General features: G+C 53.8%; 3 protein-coding genes across 4 annotated transcripts; 1 reads left to right on the top strand and 2 right to left on the bottom strand.

Moving 5' to 3' along the window:
* Positions 1–1,336: 1,336 nt before the first annotated feature.
* On the bottom strand, positions 1,337–7,114 carry MRPL10 (mitochondrial ribosomal protein L10). The gene is made up of 5 exons (XM_020870720.2): positions 7,008–7,114; positions 4,929–5,098; positions 3,569–3,733; positions 3,175–3,319; positions 1,337–2,295 (listed from the first exon to the last, which is right to left on the bottom strand). The coding sequence occupies exons 1-5, from the start codon at positions 7,057–7,059 to the stop codon at positions 2,039–2,041; spliced, it is 789 nt and encodes a 262-aa protein (XP_020726379.2). The 5' UTR covers positions 7,060–7,114; the 3' UTR covers positions 1,337–2,038.
* Positions 7,115–7,195: 81 nt separating this feature from the next.
* LRRC46 (leucine rich repeat containing 46) lies at positions 7,196–11,727 on the top strand. 2 transcript variants are annotated; one of them, XM_020870722.2, is made up of 9 exons: positions 7,196–7,297; positions 7,471–7,545; positions 7,646–7,754; positions 9,027–9,150; positions 10,017–10,063; positions 10,348–10,457; positions 10,646–10,715; positions 10,882–11,030; positions 11,232–11,727. In XM_020870722.2, exons 2-9 carry the CDS (start codon positions 7,536–7,538, stop codon positions 11,600–11,602), a joined length of 990 nt encoding a protein of 329 aa, XP_020726381.2. In that variant the 5' UTR covers positions 7,196–7,297; positions 7,471–7,535; the 3' UTR covers positions 11,603–11,727. The 2 variants fall into 2 exon arrangements, with proteins under 2 accessions (XP_020726381.2, XP_020726383.2); XM_020870724.2 differs by having other exon boundaries at positions 7,197–7,545; positions 9,042–9,150.
* A 497-nt stretch (positions 11,728–12,224) lies between these two features.
* SCRN2 (secernin 2) lies at positions 12,225–16,155 on the bottom strand. The gene is made up of 8 exons (XM_020870721.2): positions 15,842–16,155; positions 15,284–15,457; positions 14,797–14,978; positions 14,043–14,242; positions 13,378–13,593; positions 13,068–13,233; positions 12,797–12,977; positions 12,225–12,544 (listed from the first exon to the last, which is right to left on the bottom strand). Exons 2-8 carry the CDS (start codon positions 15,455–15,457, stop codon positions 12,386–12,388), a joined length of 1,278 nt encoding a protein of 425 aa, XP_020726380.2. The 5' UTR covers positions 15,842–16,155; the 3' UTR covers positions 12,225–12,385.
* Between the last annotated feature and the right edge of the window lie 590 nt (positions 16,156–16,745).

Raw genomic sequence — 16,745 nt, 5'->3', positions numbered from 1 at the left:
CTCGTTTTACAACTGAAAATAGGTGGCTAGATTTGGAGCCAGCAGAGCTATCAGGTTGACAGGAAGGGAGGGATGCCCCGAGGGGACACAGTTGACGGTGCCAAGGGCACAGTCAGCAGGGCAGTCAAGGTTAAGAGGGCCACAGTGAGGCTGTCACTGGGGGTGATGCACCTCCAGGTCAGGACACATGGGGGCCGGAAGCAGCTAGGTGGTAGGACACCCCCACCCACCCCCAGCCTACCAAGTCTGGATCAGGAGCAGGTCCAGGGACCAGCTGGCTGGTAAAGGGCTAGCTGAGCCTCCTTCTCTGAGCACCTTTGCCCTTCTGCTAGAGTCCAGCTGCTCAATTCTAATTAAAAACTTGCTCTTGCTGAAAAGTCTGGAATTTATTCAAATGGATGTGAACTGGACTGACAGCTTTAAGTGCAGTACAGCCCCTTTCCAGAAAGAAATGGGTTTTGAATGGTGTGGCCTCAGGCACCGCCAGCGGGTGAAGGGTGCAGTCTGAGGTTCTTTGACTCCCAATATGATGTGGGCCACTTTCCCATCCAGCTGTCACCACCTGGGTCTCAGCTTACCCTTCAGGGTCTTATATCTCTCAGACGCGTGCGCTCTGTTCCATTCAGAACCTCGGCACCGTTCCTGCCACCCCAGGAGGGCACTGTTAGCACCTGGCAGGATTCTGGAGTCAGGGGGAGCGCTGGGCAGCATTGGCCAGACTAGCTCTGGCACCCAGGAGCCTCAAGGGCCTTTTAATTCACTTTATGTTGACTGAGCATCCCTGGGCAAAGGGCACAGAGCTGGGCACGGTGGGAAGCTGATCCTGGACCAGGGAAGGAAAAGCTGCTGCAGGTCGCCACTGCCAGAGCAGCGTCTGCCCAGGACCAAGGAAGCTGCGGCACTGCTCCAAGTCCCAGAAATGATCCACGGCCACCTCCATGCATTGCCCGTGTCCACCTGAAACGGGCTCCCATCAAGGACAAGGGCGGGCTCCGAGTTAAACATCCTCCATGAGAAACTTTCAGTTCCCTGAGATCTGGATGAGGCCTCCTACTAACAGCCCTCAGACCCGGTCGTTAAAACAGAATCCTGGTTTTTCCTCCCTCGGCTCTTTTGGTTTGAACCACCTGAGACACGTCAGCTACTTAGTAAAGCGGGCAGCTGCCTTCAAAAGGACAAGCATGTAAGCAGTGTCATCTGTGGGAGCAGGTACAGGGAAGTGACAGACTCGGACATGGGAAGAGGCAGATGTTCTAGGAAGGGAAGTGAGTCAGAGATGACCCTGGGAATATGTCTACAGGGAGAATAAGCTTATAAACAGCAAAACACAGTTAAGTAAAATGCATTTCACTTTATCATAAAGCAGTGCTCCCAACCTTCCCATGACATGACACACCCCGAGGGTACACAATTAACACTCAAAGCACTCTTGGGACCCTAACGAGAAAGTTCTAGTGTAGAAAACCAGGGGAGCATCTTTACAGCTGCAAAGAGCCTGGTCAGTCCCTGTGCTGCCTCTTACTAACAGCATGACCTTTCACAGGCCATTTAACTTCTTTTCCCCACAGTCTTCCTCTCTGTGAAATGGGGATAATAAGTCAGACATCAGGAACTAGCACATGTAAAGTGATTAGCAGCAAGCCTGGCACGGCAGGCTCTCAACAGATGCCATTCTCAGCAGAATTAACTACTCAGCTGAGCTATTCTGGCATGAAGGAGCCACGAGGGGCTAGGCTGGGAGGCGTGTGCAGCAAGACGCAGTGAACAAGAAGACAGGGCTTCTCTGCCTTGGACCTGGAAAACGGGAAGAGATGGCTCCTATCAGGTCCCAAGTTAGGAAAACTAGTAACAAAGATACTGATTACAAGCCTCCGTTCTGAAATGGAATTCCCCTACATCTCTGGGTGGCCATGTACTGGAAGAGATCACTGTCAGTAAAAACCAGGGAACAACGCCACTCCCCAGCCTAAGTTCCCCATGTCTCCGACAGCCAACAGGGCAGAGTGTATTTATGGGCAGGCTGGGTGCAGGAGGCTGGCTACGAGTCCTGAACAGGGTTGGGAGGATCCGGCTGCGCGCTGGCTGGCAGGACGGGGTCCCCCTCGCGCTGCTGTCTGGTGAACTGATCCAGCAGGGCAGTCAACTGGAGGGGGTGGTGCTGAAGCAGAGAGTGGGTCCGGGCTGTGAGCAGGGTGAGCCCTCCCACCAGCTCCCCCTGTGCCAGGGCCAGGCTAGGGAGCTTGGAGTAGTTGATGAAGCCCTGCCTGCTGAGGATGGTGTCGTCAATGCAGCCACCTAGAAGAACACAGGATCAGCGAGGCTCCCACACATGATTTTCCTCTTCAAAGACAATGGTCCCACCCTAGGAATTTGCTCTCCACCGCCCTTTTCTACCTCCCAGCTGTCCCCCAAGTCCAGTCTCCACCTGTGTCCCACCCCACTCCCAATGTTTCAGATCAGTCCCCTCCTCTCTTTCCTAACTTTTCCTGGAAAACCCTTCCATGTATTATGTAATCCCCACAACATCAGTGTTTCCTTCTAAACTTCCTTGAAGAACCGTGGAGTGTGTGTTGATGGAGGCGGGGGTGGAATTTGTATTATCTGTATTATATCCACAGATTCCTGCCCCACCAACAGATAACTGTGAAATCAGCATTCTCTAAAAGAAGCACCTTCAGGGTTTCTCAGCATCAGAGGAATCCTGAACCTCAGCCCCCTTCCCTTGGCCTGTTTAAGTATCTTCATCTGTGTGGCTTTCAACACCCACTACCCCCTTACTGGATTTCCCTGGTGGCTCAAATGGTAAAGCATCCACCCGCTAATGCAGAAGACCTGGGTTCAACCCCTGGGTCTGGAAGATCCCCTGGAGGAGGAAATGGCAACCCACTCCAGTATTCTTGCCTGGGAATTCCCACAGACAGAGGAGCCTGGTGGGCTCTAGTCCATAAGGTCGCAAAACAGTCAGACACGACTTAGTGACTAAAGCAACAAAACACCCCGACTAGACTCCAGGTGTCTGAACGTCCCCTCCCCAGAGTGACAGAGGCAGGCCCCATTGTGAGAAGGGGTCCCCTCCAAGAACAGCCACAGCTTTACCCACACGAGCCCTGAAGGCGACACCAGGCTGCAGGAGCACCCACTCCACTTCAGCCCCGCCCCCAACTGGCTGCTCACCCAGCAGCGGCAGGAAAGGCACACTCTTCAAGATGCGCACCATCTCCTTGACCTTGGGTTCTTCACTGACCAGCAGCAAGTTGTGCCCCACGAAAAGGGGCAGCAGGTTTTGGTATTTGGAATCCTCCAGGAAGGGCTTTAGGATCTGAACCGGAAGAAGAGAAGGGCTTACTGGGGTTGAGTAGGGGGAAGTCTCCCACGTTGGTCACAGGCCATACCAGGCTGTGGGCTCAAGCTAATGAAGGTCTCCTCAACCCCTAACACAGTTCAGGCCCCGGACTAGAGAGCGGCCATGGAAGGGGGCTGGGGATGCCACTTCTTGGAAGATGCTGCGGTCTGACATGGGGGTGGAGCGGGTGGAGAACAAGGTGGGGAATGAGAGTCCGCTCCCTACCTGGTTGGGGAAGACCTTCATCAGGATCTTGTGCTTCCGCAGCCGGTGCCGCATGAGAAGCTTGTCCTCCGCGCTCATAGCCACGTTCTGGCAGACAGCTATCATTCGGTTGTCTCGGAAAACTGCGGCTATCTCCCGACGGAGGAGCCGGATGAGGCCTGTCTCCTGAGGTCAAGAAGGGAGGACCAAGGGGACATAGGCTGCCACTTCTAGTACTCCTTACTCCCTCAGGGGTGGGTGCTGGAGCGCCCAGTGACGCCCAAGTGACGATTAGGGCACAGCAAGGAGAACCAGGCCCCTGACTCTCAGAGACACGTTCTCTCACTCCACCCTCTCATTTCCATTTGATAACTGCAGGTTTCAGAGCAGGATTTTTTATTATTTTACAATTTTATACTATCATCTTTTGATGGCATCATGCGGCTTGTGGGTTCTTAGTGCCCCAACCAAGGACTGAACTCAAGCCTTTGGCAGTTAAAGCACAGAGTTCTAACCACTGGACTGCCAGGAAATCCCCTGGAACAGCATTTTTTCCCCCCTCAAATGTTAAAACTTTTTATGTTGTATTGGAGTGCAGCTGATTAACACTGTTGTGGTAGTTTCAGGTGAAGAGCGAAGAGACTCACCCATACATATATATGTAGCCACTCTTCCCCAAACCCCTCTTCCATCCAGGTTGGCACATAACATTGAACAGAGTTCCATGTGCCTAGAGCAGTGTTTTTAAAACCTGAGAACACTCAGTCCCTTTGAAATGGACAACAGTCTGACCCAGCTAATGTTATTTTGATAATAATATTGTCAAAATCACTTAATTAGCCCTCTGACACTGTACTCATGTTGAATTCTTTTATCAATTTAAATACAAGATTACTCTTTTACAGTGTTGATTCAAAATTGAGGTATTTTCACAGAACAATACTTCATTTTCTCAAGACAGTGTTTCTCAAAGTTGACAACTTGGGGAATTGAGAACCACCATCAAGTTAGCAATACTCCACTGATCTTTCTGTCCTTTTTCAAGGACCAAAAACTTTGTATTGTTCCTCTAAGAAAACCTGGAAGCTTCAAGATCGGTGGGATGTTCTCTCTTCCCCTCACATATGTGGAGAGTTTCAAGCACACATTTTTGGAGACAAGAATGAAGGAAACCCACACCTGTCCAATCCACTGAGTCCAAGAGGCCAACAGAGAATCAAGGGCAGATTTCATTTTAAAGGATCTGAACTCTGGGATCAAAGTGGGGAAGTAACAATGTGGATGACCATGTCCTGGAGCGCTACTTCATTATGGCCACAGAGACAAGATCACTTTAATCCACCATCCCACCACCAGGCGACATGCCCAGCCTCCTCCTCACCTCCTGCGGGGGGCTGGGAGGGGGCGGCAGGCATCTTGGGTTGACAACGGGTTTGGGGGCAATATACTCAGTCACAGCCATCAGCTTCTGCCGCTCAAAGTGCATCACACGACGGTGACGGGTAACAGCCTTGGAGCCATAGCGGATAATCTGGTGGGTGGGCAGCCGGCCTGGGAGAAAAAAAGGGCCATGTGGTGAGATGTAGCCTCTTGGAAGCCTTAGTCTGCTCCAGAGACAAAGAATCCATTCTCTTTGCACGGAGCTCACAATCCTAGCCTCGGCATTAAGTGGAAAAAGGAACTGTCTGCTGGAAAGCCTGAATCCCCAAACCTTTTCTTCTCTTTAATGGGTGACCTTAGCTCATGTGTTTCATCCTGGAGGAGCCCACTTCTCCAGCTCTTCTTTATGCACAGAAACGAGGAAAAACAGGAACAAAAGGGAAAGTATTTCAAACATATTTTTAAAGGAAAGAGTTGAACAAACTTTTTCTTAAGTGACCAAACAAAAATTTTATGGTTGAGAGCCATATGGTTTGTCGCTAATACTCAACTCTGCCACTGTATCGTGGAAGCAGCCATAGTCACTATGTAAACAAACAGATGTAGCTTGTTTCTAACACAACTATGGAGAAAAGACAGTGACCAGTCCTGCCATAATTTGCCAATTTTAAGCCAGTGGTTCTCAAAGTATGCACTACCACCACCTCCCAACCCAACATCAGCATCACCCAGGAACTTGTTAGAAATAACAAGTTCTCAGGGCCTGTCCTAGATCTCCTGAGTCAGTAGCTCTGAAGAGGAGCCCAGAGAACAGTGTGTTAACATGCCCTCCAGGTGATACTGATGATGGCTGAAGTTTGAGAATCACTGCTCTAAGCACTACTCCTTCCCCCAGGATTTGAAGCAGGAGGGAAAAGTTATACTGTTCTCATATCTTCTCCCAAACAAGTCTTCCTTCTCTGTACTTTTCTTGTTTACAGGCATTGCTGCAGAGCACCCCCCAAAAGACAAGGGAGACACTCGAAATACCAAGGCCAAAGAAACCCCTTCATTCTCAACAAAAGGACTCAGGTTGCAGCTTCCCATTTTCAGCACTCCCCAAGCCGAGGGTGGGATCTCAGGGAAAGTTTCAGTCAGAAGGTGGCTCTAATATCAAAGAGCATGGAGATTTTGCTGAAGTGAGAGGTTTTCTTGCTAGTGGCCACAAATCCTAACTGTTGCGAACACAAGCTCTGTATCAGATGAAACCAAATTTTTGCAGTTTTATTGATATAATTGACACACATGGAGCCAATTTTCAATCTTTTTCTGCCACTTACTGGCTGTGACCTTGACCATTCAACCAGTTTCTTCACCTATAAAGAGGGGAAGAGAATGCCTTCTTCATAGGATGCTTTATGGTTTAAATGAAATACATGTACTTATCACTGTGCCTGGTCCATATAAGGTACTCAAAATCATTCATTAAACAAATACCTACAGCATGCCTACTAATGTCAAGCACCATGCCACCTGCTGGCTATGCTGAATGAATACGGTTCTGCCTTGATGGAGTTTAAAGTCTAATAGAGAAAACAAACAAACGCAAAATTACAGTTTGTGATGAGGTGGAGGGGTCAATAAACAGGGTGACGATACAGACTTAACAGGGGAGATCTTCTTTGCAGAGGGTGGCTACGGAAGGCCTGAGATCTTAATTTCTGGAGGCATAAAAAACTGGGTAATGGGTTAAAACCCTAAACAAGGCAGGGGGACTAGGGGATAGAGAATAAGTACTGTGGTTGTTCCCGACGCTTCTGCTGTGTTGCTGTTACTACCAGAATCTGGAATTACAGGAAATTAGATCAAGCCAAAGATCTTCTTAGGATGCTTTAATGTTTAAACTAAATAATACATGTAAAGTACTTATCACTGCGCCTGGTCCATATAAGGTTCTCAAAAATCACTCATTAAACTAATATCTACAGTCATCGGGAGCTGCCTGGGATCAGAAATTTGGGAAGAGGACCAGCAGCAGAGGAGGGAGACGAGAAGAGAGCATCGGCCAGAACGCGCCGCGAAGACCTGGGCCGCTCCTTACCCGTCTGGGGTAGGAGACCCCCTCGCAACATCCCAGCCACGGCCGCAGCCATCGCCACCGGAAGAAAGACCGGGAGACGAGCGCGACGGAAAGAGCTGAGGATTGTGGGTAGTCCCAGGACCGGAAGAGGGGGGAGGAGCCGCCGGCTGGAGCTGCAATCCGCACGCGCCGAACCCGGCACCTGGGAGCCCGCCCTCCCCGGCGCGTCATCAGGCGTCCGGTCTCCTAGCAACGACGCCTCGAACCGCTCTTTCCATCCGTCCGCACCGCTATCTACCTACAATCCCCCTGTATGCGGCCTGGAAAGCCCCTATATACCCCTCAAACTCCAGATCCTCCACTCCGATTTACTTTCGTCTTCTGCCCCACCCCAACAATTAGCTCTGAATCAAGCCCTTTCCTTTGTCCCCCAATTCTCTGAGCTTCTCTCTCCTCATACCACCCTGGGTTCTTCCATTCCCAGGGCCTGTCCAAGCTGCTCTACTTCTCTTAGTTCCAATCGCTCCGCAAGCCAGCAACTTTTAGATCATGCCTGGAGGTGAGTAGGGAGGTGGGGTGGTAGGTAGAACAGTTGGTTAACAGTAGAGTCAGGCCTCCAAGAACAAGGAAATGTAACAATTGGACTCATCTTTTCACAGCTAAACTTGCCCAGAGTCCAGAGGAAGTCAGTGGCGTGTGCATTACAGAAGCCCTCATCACTAGGCGGAACTTGACCTTCCCAGAGGATGAGGATCTGTCAGAGAAGATGTAAGTGCATCAGAGAGGAAAGGGGTGCTGGAATGTTGAAACACACAGAATGACCAGTCCCCTGAGCTCTAGTGATTTGTCAACTTACTTTTGTCCCTCTCTTTATTTACTCTACACATTCAGTCAGTGGCAATGTACAGCTGATTCTTCCCCCTTAAAAATCATTCTCTTTTTCACTATGCCCACTCAGTTGCTTTAAATAAGGGTCTAAAGTCATCACTTCTCAAGAAACTCCTAATTAGTCTGTCTGCCTCCAGTCCAGGCACCTCATACTGTTGCCAAAATGATCCCTTTAAATAACAAATCGGATCAGACACTCCCTGTTAGGACCTTCCTTAACTTCCTAGCACCTCCAGAATAAAATCCAAACACTTTAGCCTGGTGCCTTTTCAACATTATTATTTGCCACTGTCTATAAGTGTGATTCCTCTAAGACCCCATGTTCTTACAGCTTAGCACTTACTACTCAGATTGGTGCTGGAGTGGGTGGGCAGCATCTGCATCACCTAGGAGCTTGTTAGAAATGAAGAATCTCGGGCCCACTTACTGAATCAAAATCTACACTTTAAGAAGACCCCCTAAGGGATTCATGGGCACATTGCAGTTCCAAAAAGGCTGCAATCACACAGACTATTCCTTCTGCTTGAAATGCCTTCTCATCCCCCCTCTCCTTCCAGTCTAACTCCTGCTTATGTGTCATCTCCCCCAGGAAGCATTCCCTGAATCCCTCTGGATTCAATGTATAGTCTATGTACTCCCTTAGTCCTCTCCACATGCATTTGTCATCCGCTTGTCATAGATGTTTGGCCAGCTTCCCTAAAGTGATGGGCAGGGACTCTCTCATTTGTCTCTAATGGGCATTCAGGAAATGTTGCGGGATTAATGAATGGATGGGTGGAACAAGTGATTTTCCTTCCATGGAACACTCTGAAGGGATGTGAGGAAGGATCTCTTCTCTGTCCCACCCCCTGCCTCCCAACCCAAGCTGGCTGGAGGAAGTCTGCCCCCACCTCTCCAGGAACCATAGGCCGCCATCACCTAGTTTCCCAGTCCAAGGACTCTCACTCCCCTTTCACCCTTATCCTTCCCAGTGCTACTGATAGATAACTGAGGTCTCCAAGTCAACCCAGGTTCCCAATCTAGGCCCCACCTCATGAGTCAAGCAGGTGTCCCTGACATCTGATCAGAGTCACTGAGACATCCATCCCTCCTTGAAACACCCTCCCCTCCATCTTCCTGCTAAGAGACCACAGAAATGGCACTCTGTCACAGCACCCATTTGCCCAGGTTCCACACGCTTGCTGAACTGCAGACTGTTCGCCTGGACCGGGAAGGAATCACCACTATCAGGAACTTAGAGGGCCTCCAGAATCTTCACAGCCTCTATCTGCAAGGGGTAATGTCCTGCCTCCTGCCCTTCCTCTCCCTGGGGAGGGGACTCCATCCCCTGTGAGCCATGTCTGTTTAATCTGAAAGACGCCAACCAGGTCATCTTGCCCATTTACTGGTGTTCAGGCAGGCAGACCTTCACTGAAATGGTTTCCAGATGAATTAGGAATTCTGTTCAACTGAAAGACCAGTACACCCGAAAGAGATCAGAATTCTGCTGAATTGAAAGACCAATGCACCCAAAAGAGATCCTGACCATGCTCTTGAATCACTGTTTTTCTATCAGACACTTTTTTTGTTCTAGAAGTCCTAGATGGTGTCTGTCCTAAATCTCTTATGTTATACAGCTCAAGTCCATTTCCTGTTTTGAAGGAAAGGAAGAGGGAACCATAAGATTTCTCTGCATCCTTCAGAACCTCGAAGGCTTTTTGGTGGGGGGTGGGAGAGGGGGCAGTTAATCTCTAGGCTCCCTCAGGTTGAATATACCCAGATCCCTCCAAGTTTCCCCCACAGACACTGGCCAGATCAAAGGAGTGCAGGTTTGCTCTTCCCTTTGTGTGTGCAGTCCACCACCAAGGCCTTTCCGTTTCCTGGACCCCCCCGTGGTTCCCTTTCTCTGATGTCCAGGTTGTGGGGTGATCAGGGTACTTAAATCAAGTTTAGCCAGCCCCACGTTTATGTCCTCAGCCGTTGACTTGGAGAAAGCAGATCATCCCAAGGCACTCACAACTTGTTCAAGGAGTGGGGTGATCATGCCCAAAGGGCCAGGTCTCCAGCCTCAAGAGCAGACACGGTCTTAGGGCTTTGTCCCTTTAAAGGGACCCCACTCAGCTGACCTTACCTTGGTTTCCCCACCTTGGTCTCTTCCTGCAGAACAAGATTCAGCGAATTGAGAACCTGGCCTGCATCCCCTCTTTACGGTAGATGGTGCCAGGGCTTTGGCAGGGTTGGGGGAGGGGAGAAGAGCTAGAACGAAGGGGAGGAAACCTGGAAATACTCCAGAAAACTGGCTCAGATGTCCCCAAGCCCGGCTGCTGGTCAGCCAAGGGCCCCACAAGCCTAGCTCTGCTTCCCTCACCCCAGGAGGCCCCGTGTCCCCACTCCTCCAGCTGCTGAGCCAGGGGGGCCCGGGCACCTGGGGGCCCCATCCCTTCCTCCAGCAGTTCTGTGATTTAGCTGTCTCTCCCCCTCCCTTCCCCTACAGCTTCCTGTCTCTGGCAGGAAACCAAATTAGGCAAGTGGAAAACCTCCGTGACCTCCCACACCTCCAGTTTCTGGACCTTTCTGAGAACCTGATAGAAACACTGAAGCTGGGTAGGAACGCCCTTGCCCTGGCTCATGGAATAAGTCCTGGGGTGCCCCCCCGCTGCTGCCCTCCTCCCTGTGCTTGCATCAGCAGCACATCCTCCAGGGAGCCTGGGGGGTGCTGTGCAAAGGGGCAGTAGCTTTGGACTGGAAGGTGGGGGTGCGAACCTCATCCCCCTTCTCTTTGCTGTGTGCAGATGAATTCCCCGAGAGCCTTCTCATCCTCAACCTGGCTGGAAACAGCTGCACCAACCAGGATGGCTACAGGTGAGGAGGAACTGCAGCTTCCTGTGTTGAGCTGACCACAGGTCCATCTTCTAGCTCAAGAACACCACCCCTCCCGGTGTGGTTGCTGCGGCTTGTGTCTGCACATCCTCCCAGCTCCACACCCGGGGTACCCTCCTGGGTCACCTCTGCTCTTTCCGCCCCGCAGGAAGCTGTTGACAGAAGCCCTGCCACTGCTCCTAGACCTGGACGGGCAGCCTGTGGCAGAACGCTGGACCTCGGACGAGGAGGATGCAACCTTGAGTGATGAGGATGAGGAGTTCCCAGAGCTGAGAGGCCCATTCTGCTCAGAACGAGGTGACCCCTGCTTTCCAAAGTGTGCAGCTGCCCTGTGGGGTCCGGGAGAAGCTCAGACGGGCAGTGGTGTCTGGGGAGGTGGTCCCGGGGCCAGAACAGTCCTTCCCAACCTTGTCTCCTCCCCTCTAGGGGTGGTAGGGGAGAGTTTGCTTCTGCCAAGCCCAGGGCTCTATCCGCCGCCCACCATCCCACCCCTCACAGGCTTCCTCAAGGAGCTGGAGCAGGAAATGAGCAGGCTCTGGGAGCACAGGCAGCAGACAGCCCTGCTGGAGCACCAGCTGAGGGTGGAGACACGGCCCGCCCTCACAGACCTCCCCCCGCTGCCGGGGGCACCCATGGCTGGGGATAGCAGCCCTTCCATCACCCCCATGCAAGAGAAAGAAACATCCCCAGAGCCTGCTTCCTTGCCACAGGCCTCCTCTACCACCAAGAAACGATGCCCTCTGGCTCCCAGGAGCCAGCAAAGCACTCTGCAGGCAAGGAAAGAGGCCACAGCGGCCGCGGCCCCCAAAGCCTCTCTGGCTGGGGCCCCCGGCACAACCAAAACTGTGACCAAAAGAATCAAGAAGTGAAATGCAGCCCATGGCTGTCAGCGAAGCCCCAGGCACATGGAGGAACGAGGAGTGGGCCTCTCCTCCACCTGAGAGCCCTGGCCTGTGGCAGGAGCCTGTCCCCAATAAAGCATCCCCAGGCCCTGCATGTGTCTTCCGCATCACTTGGGGCATCTCAGGGGAAGCTGTCAGTAAAAAGCACCCAGAAACAATGGCAGGAATACAGAGCCTGATTCTAAGGAACAGGATCTTTCAGGAGCTGCCCAAGGGACTGGCACCCCACCTCGGGGCCCCCACCTGGCTTCTGAGCCAGCAGGAGGCGGGCACTGCCTGGTGGAGATGCCATCTCACAGTAGACACATCGCATACCACCGCCCCCCCACCAGGGACTGCCCTTCCAAGGTTCAAGCCAAGAACCAAAATTCTAATTCTTCCCATGAGCAGCCACCTGCTGTACCAGCCATGCCCCTCCATGTTCCCACACCCCATGCTGGGGGCCACCTCTTCTCCTCCCAGGTTCCTCCACCACCTAAGTCAGAAGAACATGCTGCCCAGCAAGGCTCCCAGCGGCCCTGCAGCCACCTCAGGGCTGCCCTTTGTCCCCTCTTGGCCCTCCTACCGCCACTGGACCTGGACACTGAACAAGAAAATAAAACACATTTATTAGGGTGAAGGCCGACCTGGCCACTCAGAACAAGGCTGGGGTGGGGGACGAGGTGAGGGGATTGCTCTAGCCCTCTGCCACAGGGGGCCTGTGCCCACCGCAGCCCCCTGCACCCCAGGCCAAGTCAGGAGGGGCCGGGCTCAGGCATATGCCTGGCTCTCCTTCTCCACAAAGGCCTGGAAGAGGCTGCCCAGCTCCTGGGCGGGTGGAGCACACTCCCTGGTCAGCAGCCCCCGCACAACCTCCAGGCCTTCCTGCTCCAGGTCCCGCTGCTTCTGCCGAAGCTGCTGCCCCTGAGCCTGCCCAGGAAAGGCAGTGATGAATCCCCGGGACAGGCTTCCCTCTGGATTACGGGGTAGGGGCAGATGGCTGCCATCTCACATAGCAGGAGAAAGGATATACACCCAACATTCTCCAGAGCTGACTTTGAAGGGAGAGACTCCTCAGCTCTAGTCTCCTTCGCTCCCAGTTCCCCTCACATTTCCAGAGTCCCAGTTGGGGTAGGGGAAGTGCATCATCCCCCCAGGGTAGCCCCTCTTCCCCGGGGTTACCTGTTCACTCTCCATCAGCCCCAGGGCCACCTGGTGTCCACGGTAGAGGGAGTGCCGGCGATCCACCTGAGTCTGGAATCGAGGTAGGGTCCGAACAGGGTCCTGTGCTCCAAAAGTGGGGGACAGCACCTGGGGGGCCTGGGCCGCCCCCACCCCAAAGATGAAAGGTTTGAAGACTGACCTAGTGGGACAAGGATGGAATGATAAGGGCTCTGACACCCTTCCGTCGCCCCTGCTTGGGGCACTGCCCCCAGCTTCCCCACCCTCTCACCGGGACGGGTCTGGTGTGGCAGTGAGGAAGTGCACACAGGGCTGGGAGGGGTCCCGGGGCAGCACGGACACCATGCTGGCCGTGGTGCGGAAGCCCCCAGAGTCCATGCAGATGCCGCTCTCCTTGTCCCTGAGGATGCCCATCATCACCTCTGCCGTGATACCCCCTGCCAAGGAGGACACAGTGAGGGCCCCCGGGGGGCAGAAGGGGGGCCCTCCGGCCTCAGAGTAAGCCCCCTGAGGCTGTGGGAGGGAAGAGAGCTGGGCCCCCGCTGACCACTCACCGACCACTCGATGGTCCACTCACTGACCTTGTTGCTGCTGCAGCAGCTCCCGGCCGGCCCGGAAGCGGGCCTTGGCAGCCTCCATGCGCACAGGCTGCTGGCTCAGGGAGAAGACCTGGGCAAAGTCAAAGGTGCCCTGCCCGTCCCACCAGCCCTGGGCCCGGGCATGGGGCCGGAGCTCAGGGTGTTCTGCCGAGATGTCCGTGCCGATGCTCAGCTGGTTGGAGATGTTGCGGACCCCCTCTGCGGAGGAGATGGGGGGTCGCTCATATATTCTTGAGCTCCTGTCCTGTGCCAGGCACTCAGCTAGCTAGTGCCGAGAACACAGAGGTGGAGAGAACAAGACAACCCTCGTGGAGGGGACAGATAAACCGATCACACGAATAAACGAGAGCCGGCAGCTGCAGGGAACATCATCATGAAGGGACCCCAGCTTGTGTATAAGGGAGAAGCCTGGCCACCAGGAAGTCCAGGAAGGCTCCCCAGAGGAAGCTGCAGGCTGAAGCACAAGAGGACTCAACCAAGTGAGGGGGGAGGTGAGGTACCCGAGTGGGCTCATCTCCCACGTCCCAGAACGTCCCCACCATCTGAGACATTTGCACCTGGATCAGGCCTTCCTTGCCCCCACCATCATTCCCACCCCAAAAAGGAGAATGCTTCTGGGAGGCAGGCCCCAGCGCCAGGCCCCTCACCCTGGATCCTCTGTGCAGCCCACAGCCTCCCTGCCGTCTCCAGCACCCAGGCCTCAGTCCGGTCGGCCAGCAGGAAAGTGTTGTGGTAGCAGAATGGCATGGGGTCCTCCCGGCAGCTGCCTCCCTGCCCGTAGCGCTCCAGCAAGACTGTGATCACGTGCAAGGCCTCCCGGGCAGAGCTGCCCCGTTCCAAAGCCAGCCTGGCACAAAGAGTCCAGGGGAAAGAAGGGCGATGGGGTATCAGTGCTGATGGCAGAGCTTCAGTGGACAGAAGAGTCCCAGAGAGGTTTGGTGCCAAGCCTGTCACAGAGAAAATCGCCACCATCTAGAGGCTTGTGGTTTTCAAGCTGTGCTCTGAGGGGTTCATGAAATGGACTGAAACACATTCTTGGAGGAAGAAGTGCCCTGAGCTCTCCAATCTCTTCTATCAGAGCTGCTCCATGTTTACTGGTTTTACAAACCAAAATTCTTCATGAGATTTCACTTGAAAATAAATTTCCTTCTATTGAAAATAAAGTTAAACCACTGCCCTATTTCTGGGCCAGGAGACACCCAGAGCTGGCCACATTTGGGAGCTCCTCACCAGACTGTGGAGGTGCGGCCAGGAGAGGGGAGGGGCAGGAGCCCCTGGGGAGGATGACAGAATGGGCAGAAAAGGTGAGTGAGGTGCTTGGGGGCAGGGAGGGTAGCCTGGGTCAGTATTCAGCCCCAGATTTCTGGTGTATTGAGGGGATGAAGGAGGGCAGGTCCGCACCTGAGTAAGTCCATTCCCAGCAGGGCTTCCCCTTCCCCAACTGGCTCCTTGGTCCACACTGCCTCATTGCCAATGCAGACCCCATGCTCGTTGGCGCCCATCTCAGCCCCCCACAGCCAAGAAGGGCGGCTCAGGATCACAGCATGGGTCTTGGACACCTGTTCCACCTCAATGTAGGTGCACTGGAGATGAGGGAAGAGAAAGGGAAAATCCACTTAGAAAGGGGGAAGGTACCTATAAAGTGGTGGCGCTGTGCCAATCACCCTACACAGCCCTTTGAGGAAGGTCGTCTTATCCCCATTATACAGATGAGAAAACTGAGGTCAACAGAGGCTAAATAACAGGTTAGGTCCCAGTCAATAGACTCAAAGCTCATGTTCTTTTCACCACACCTGGTAGCTTCTCAGGTGGGGGGAACAGAGGAGGAAGGTTTTAGAAGAATACCTAGTTCTGCACACCTCCCAGCACTCTATACGGCCTAACCCACCTGGAGGCGGCTCCCAGGGACGTGCGTGGCTGCTGGTACAAACACCACCTCCTGCACCTCATCCCGGGGCCGGTCAGAGTTCTTGGCAAAGATCACCGCCGGGAGGGCCGAGGCCGGGGGCACCGAGGCAAAGCAGTCGCAGGAACATGGGGTGTCAGGGCTCCACGATGCCATCTGGGGAGACATGGGGATGCGTGTGTACCTCTCAAGCCACCTTTGCACCATCCTCACCGGGGAACGGTCCTAGGGAGCACCCCTCCCAACACGTGCAGACACTAGGGGAAGACCCGGCGACGGGTGTGCGACGCACAGCACCGCACGCAGGCTCGCTGCTCGGCGTGCGAGAGGGAAACGCCCACTCTCTCCACGGGGCTCCAGGTTTGGGAATCGCCAGACGGGCGCAGACCGCACGCTCCGAGGGCCCTGCTCTACTCGGGAACGTGACACTTCAGGGCAGTCGCAGGAGCGCCTCCCTCGCTACCCAACCTCTCTCCAAGAGTCCCAAGCCCCTCTTCTGTCGGCCCTTTTCTCGCTCCCCCAACACTTTATGCTCCTCACCCTCTCTCCGTGCAAATCCCCAGCTTAGTCCGGAGTCCTACAGCCTCCGCTTCAGGTAAGGTCTGTCCCAGGGGCGGAGGCTCCTGGAAGTGACCTGGAAGACTTTGGACTCGGGGGCGGAGTCGAAATCGAGAGCCTGCAGTTCTTCCGTTTGCCAGCAGAGAGCGCGCCAGCACCACTTCTTGGAGCGAAGCGGCCTTCGGAGTCCTGCTTGCTGCCTGCCCTACCCGGGTGCAGCTTTTAGGCCGGATAAAGGCTGCGACGAATCCGCTAGTTTCTCCAGTGGGGTCACTGTCGGGAGAGGGAGCCGGAGGTGGAAAGAAGCCCATGTGAGAAGGGAAGAAAGGAAAACTTGGCTGATCTGTTAGAGAATGTGGACTGCTAGGGCGTCTGGAGATTAAGGAAGCACCTCAGCTTCTTGTGACCTAATCTGAATTCCAAAGGCACAATTCCGGGCTGGTGCACCCTCCCTCGCATCCCCTGTCCCCCTGCTCCTCCCCATCTCCCACCTCCCACTCCCCAACCGCTCAGAAATAAGATCGGAAAGAAAGAAAGATCGACAAGAGTGGTCACAGGCCAGGAGGCCTGCGAGTAATTTAAGTGAATTCCTTTAAAACTTTTAAAGCATATATACCTGGTGGCTCAAATCCTAAAGAATCTGCCAGCAATGTGGGAGGCCCGGGTTCAATCCCTGGGTGGGGAAGATCCCCTGCAGAAGGGAATGACTACCCACTCCAGTGCTCTTGCCTGGAGAATTCCATGGATAAAGAAGCCAGGGGGCTACAGTCCATGGGGCCACGACGAATCAGACACAGCTGAGCAACTAACTCATATGCACAAAATCCATATGCACAAAATCCCCAAAGGCCAATTCTGCCCCACGTTGCTCAAACTCACTGGAAGT

This window comes from Odocoileus virginianus, chromosome 17 (assembly GCF_023699985.2).
Source record: "Odocoileus virginianus isolate 20LAN1187 ecotype Illinois chromosome 17, Ovbor_1.2, whole genome shotgun sequence".
In the NCBI taxonomy this organism is placed as follows: domain Eukaryota; kingdom Metazoa; phylum Chordata; class Mammalia; order Artiodactyla; family Cervidae; genus Odocoileus; species Odocoileus virginianus.
This window is presented reverse-complemented; position numbering and strand designations above follow the sequence as displayed.

Coding starts and splice junctions, on each gene's coding strand:
- SCRN2 (XM_020870721.2), bottom strand. CDS start 15,457: ATGGCATCGTGGAGCCCTGACACCCCATGTTCCTGCGACTGCTTTGCC. Junction 13,234..13,377: donor GCTGCTGCAGCAGCAACAAG/GTCAGTGAGTGG, acceptor CCTCCTTGGCAG/GGGGTATCACGGCAGAGGTG. Junction 12,545..12,796: donor GGCTGATGGAGAGTGAACAG/GTAACCCCGGGG, acceptor TTTCCTGGGCAG/GCTCAGGGGCAGCAGCTTCG.
- MRPL10 (XM_020870720.2), bottom strand. CDS start 7,059: ATGGCTGCGGCCGTGGCTGGGATGTTGCGAGGGGGTCTCCTACCCCAG. Junction 5,099..7,007: donor GGGTCTCCTACCCCAGACGG/GTAAGGAGCGGC, acceptor TTTTTCTCCCAG/GCCGGCTGCCCACCCACCAG. Junction 3,320..3,568: donor TGAAGGTCTTCCCCAACCAG/GTAGGGAGCGGA, acceptor CTTCCGGTTCAG/ATCCTAAAGCCCTTCCTGGA.
- LRRC46 (XM_020870722.2), top strand. Junction 7,755..9,026: donor GAGGATCTGTCAGAGAAGAT/GTAAGTGCATCA, acceptor ACTCTGTCACAG/CACCCATTTGCCCAGGTTCC. Junction 10,064..10,347: donor GCCTGCATCCCCTCTTTACG/GTAGATGGTGCC, acceptor CTTCCCCTACAG/CTTCCTGTCTCTGGCAGGAA.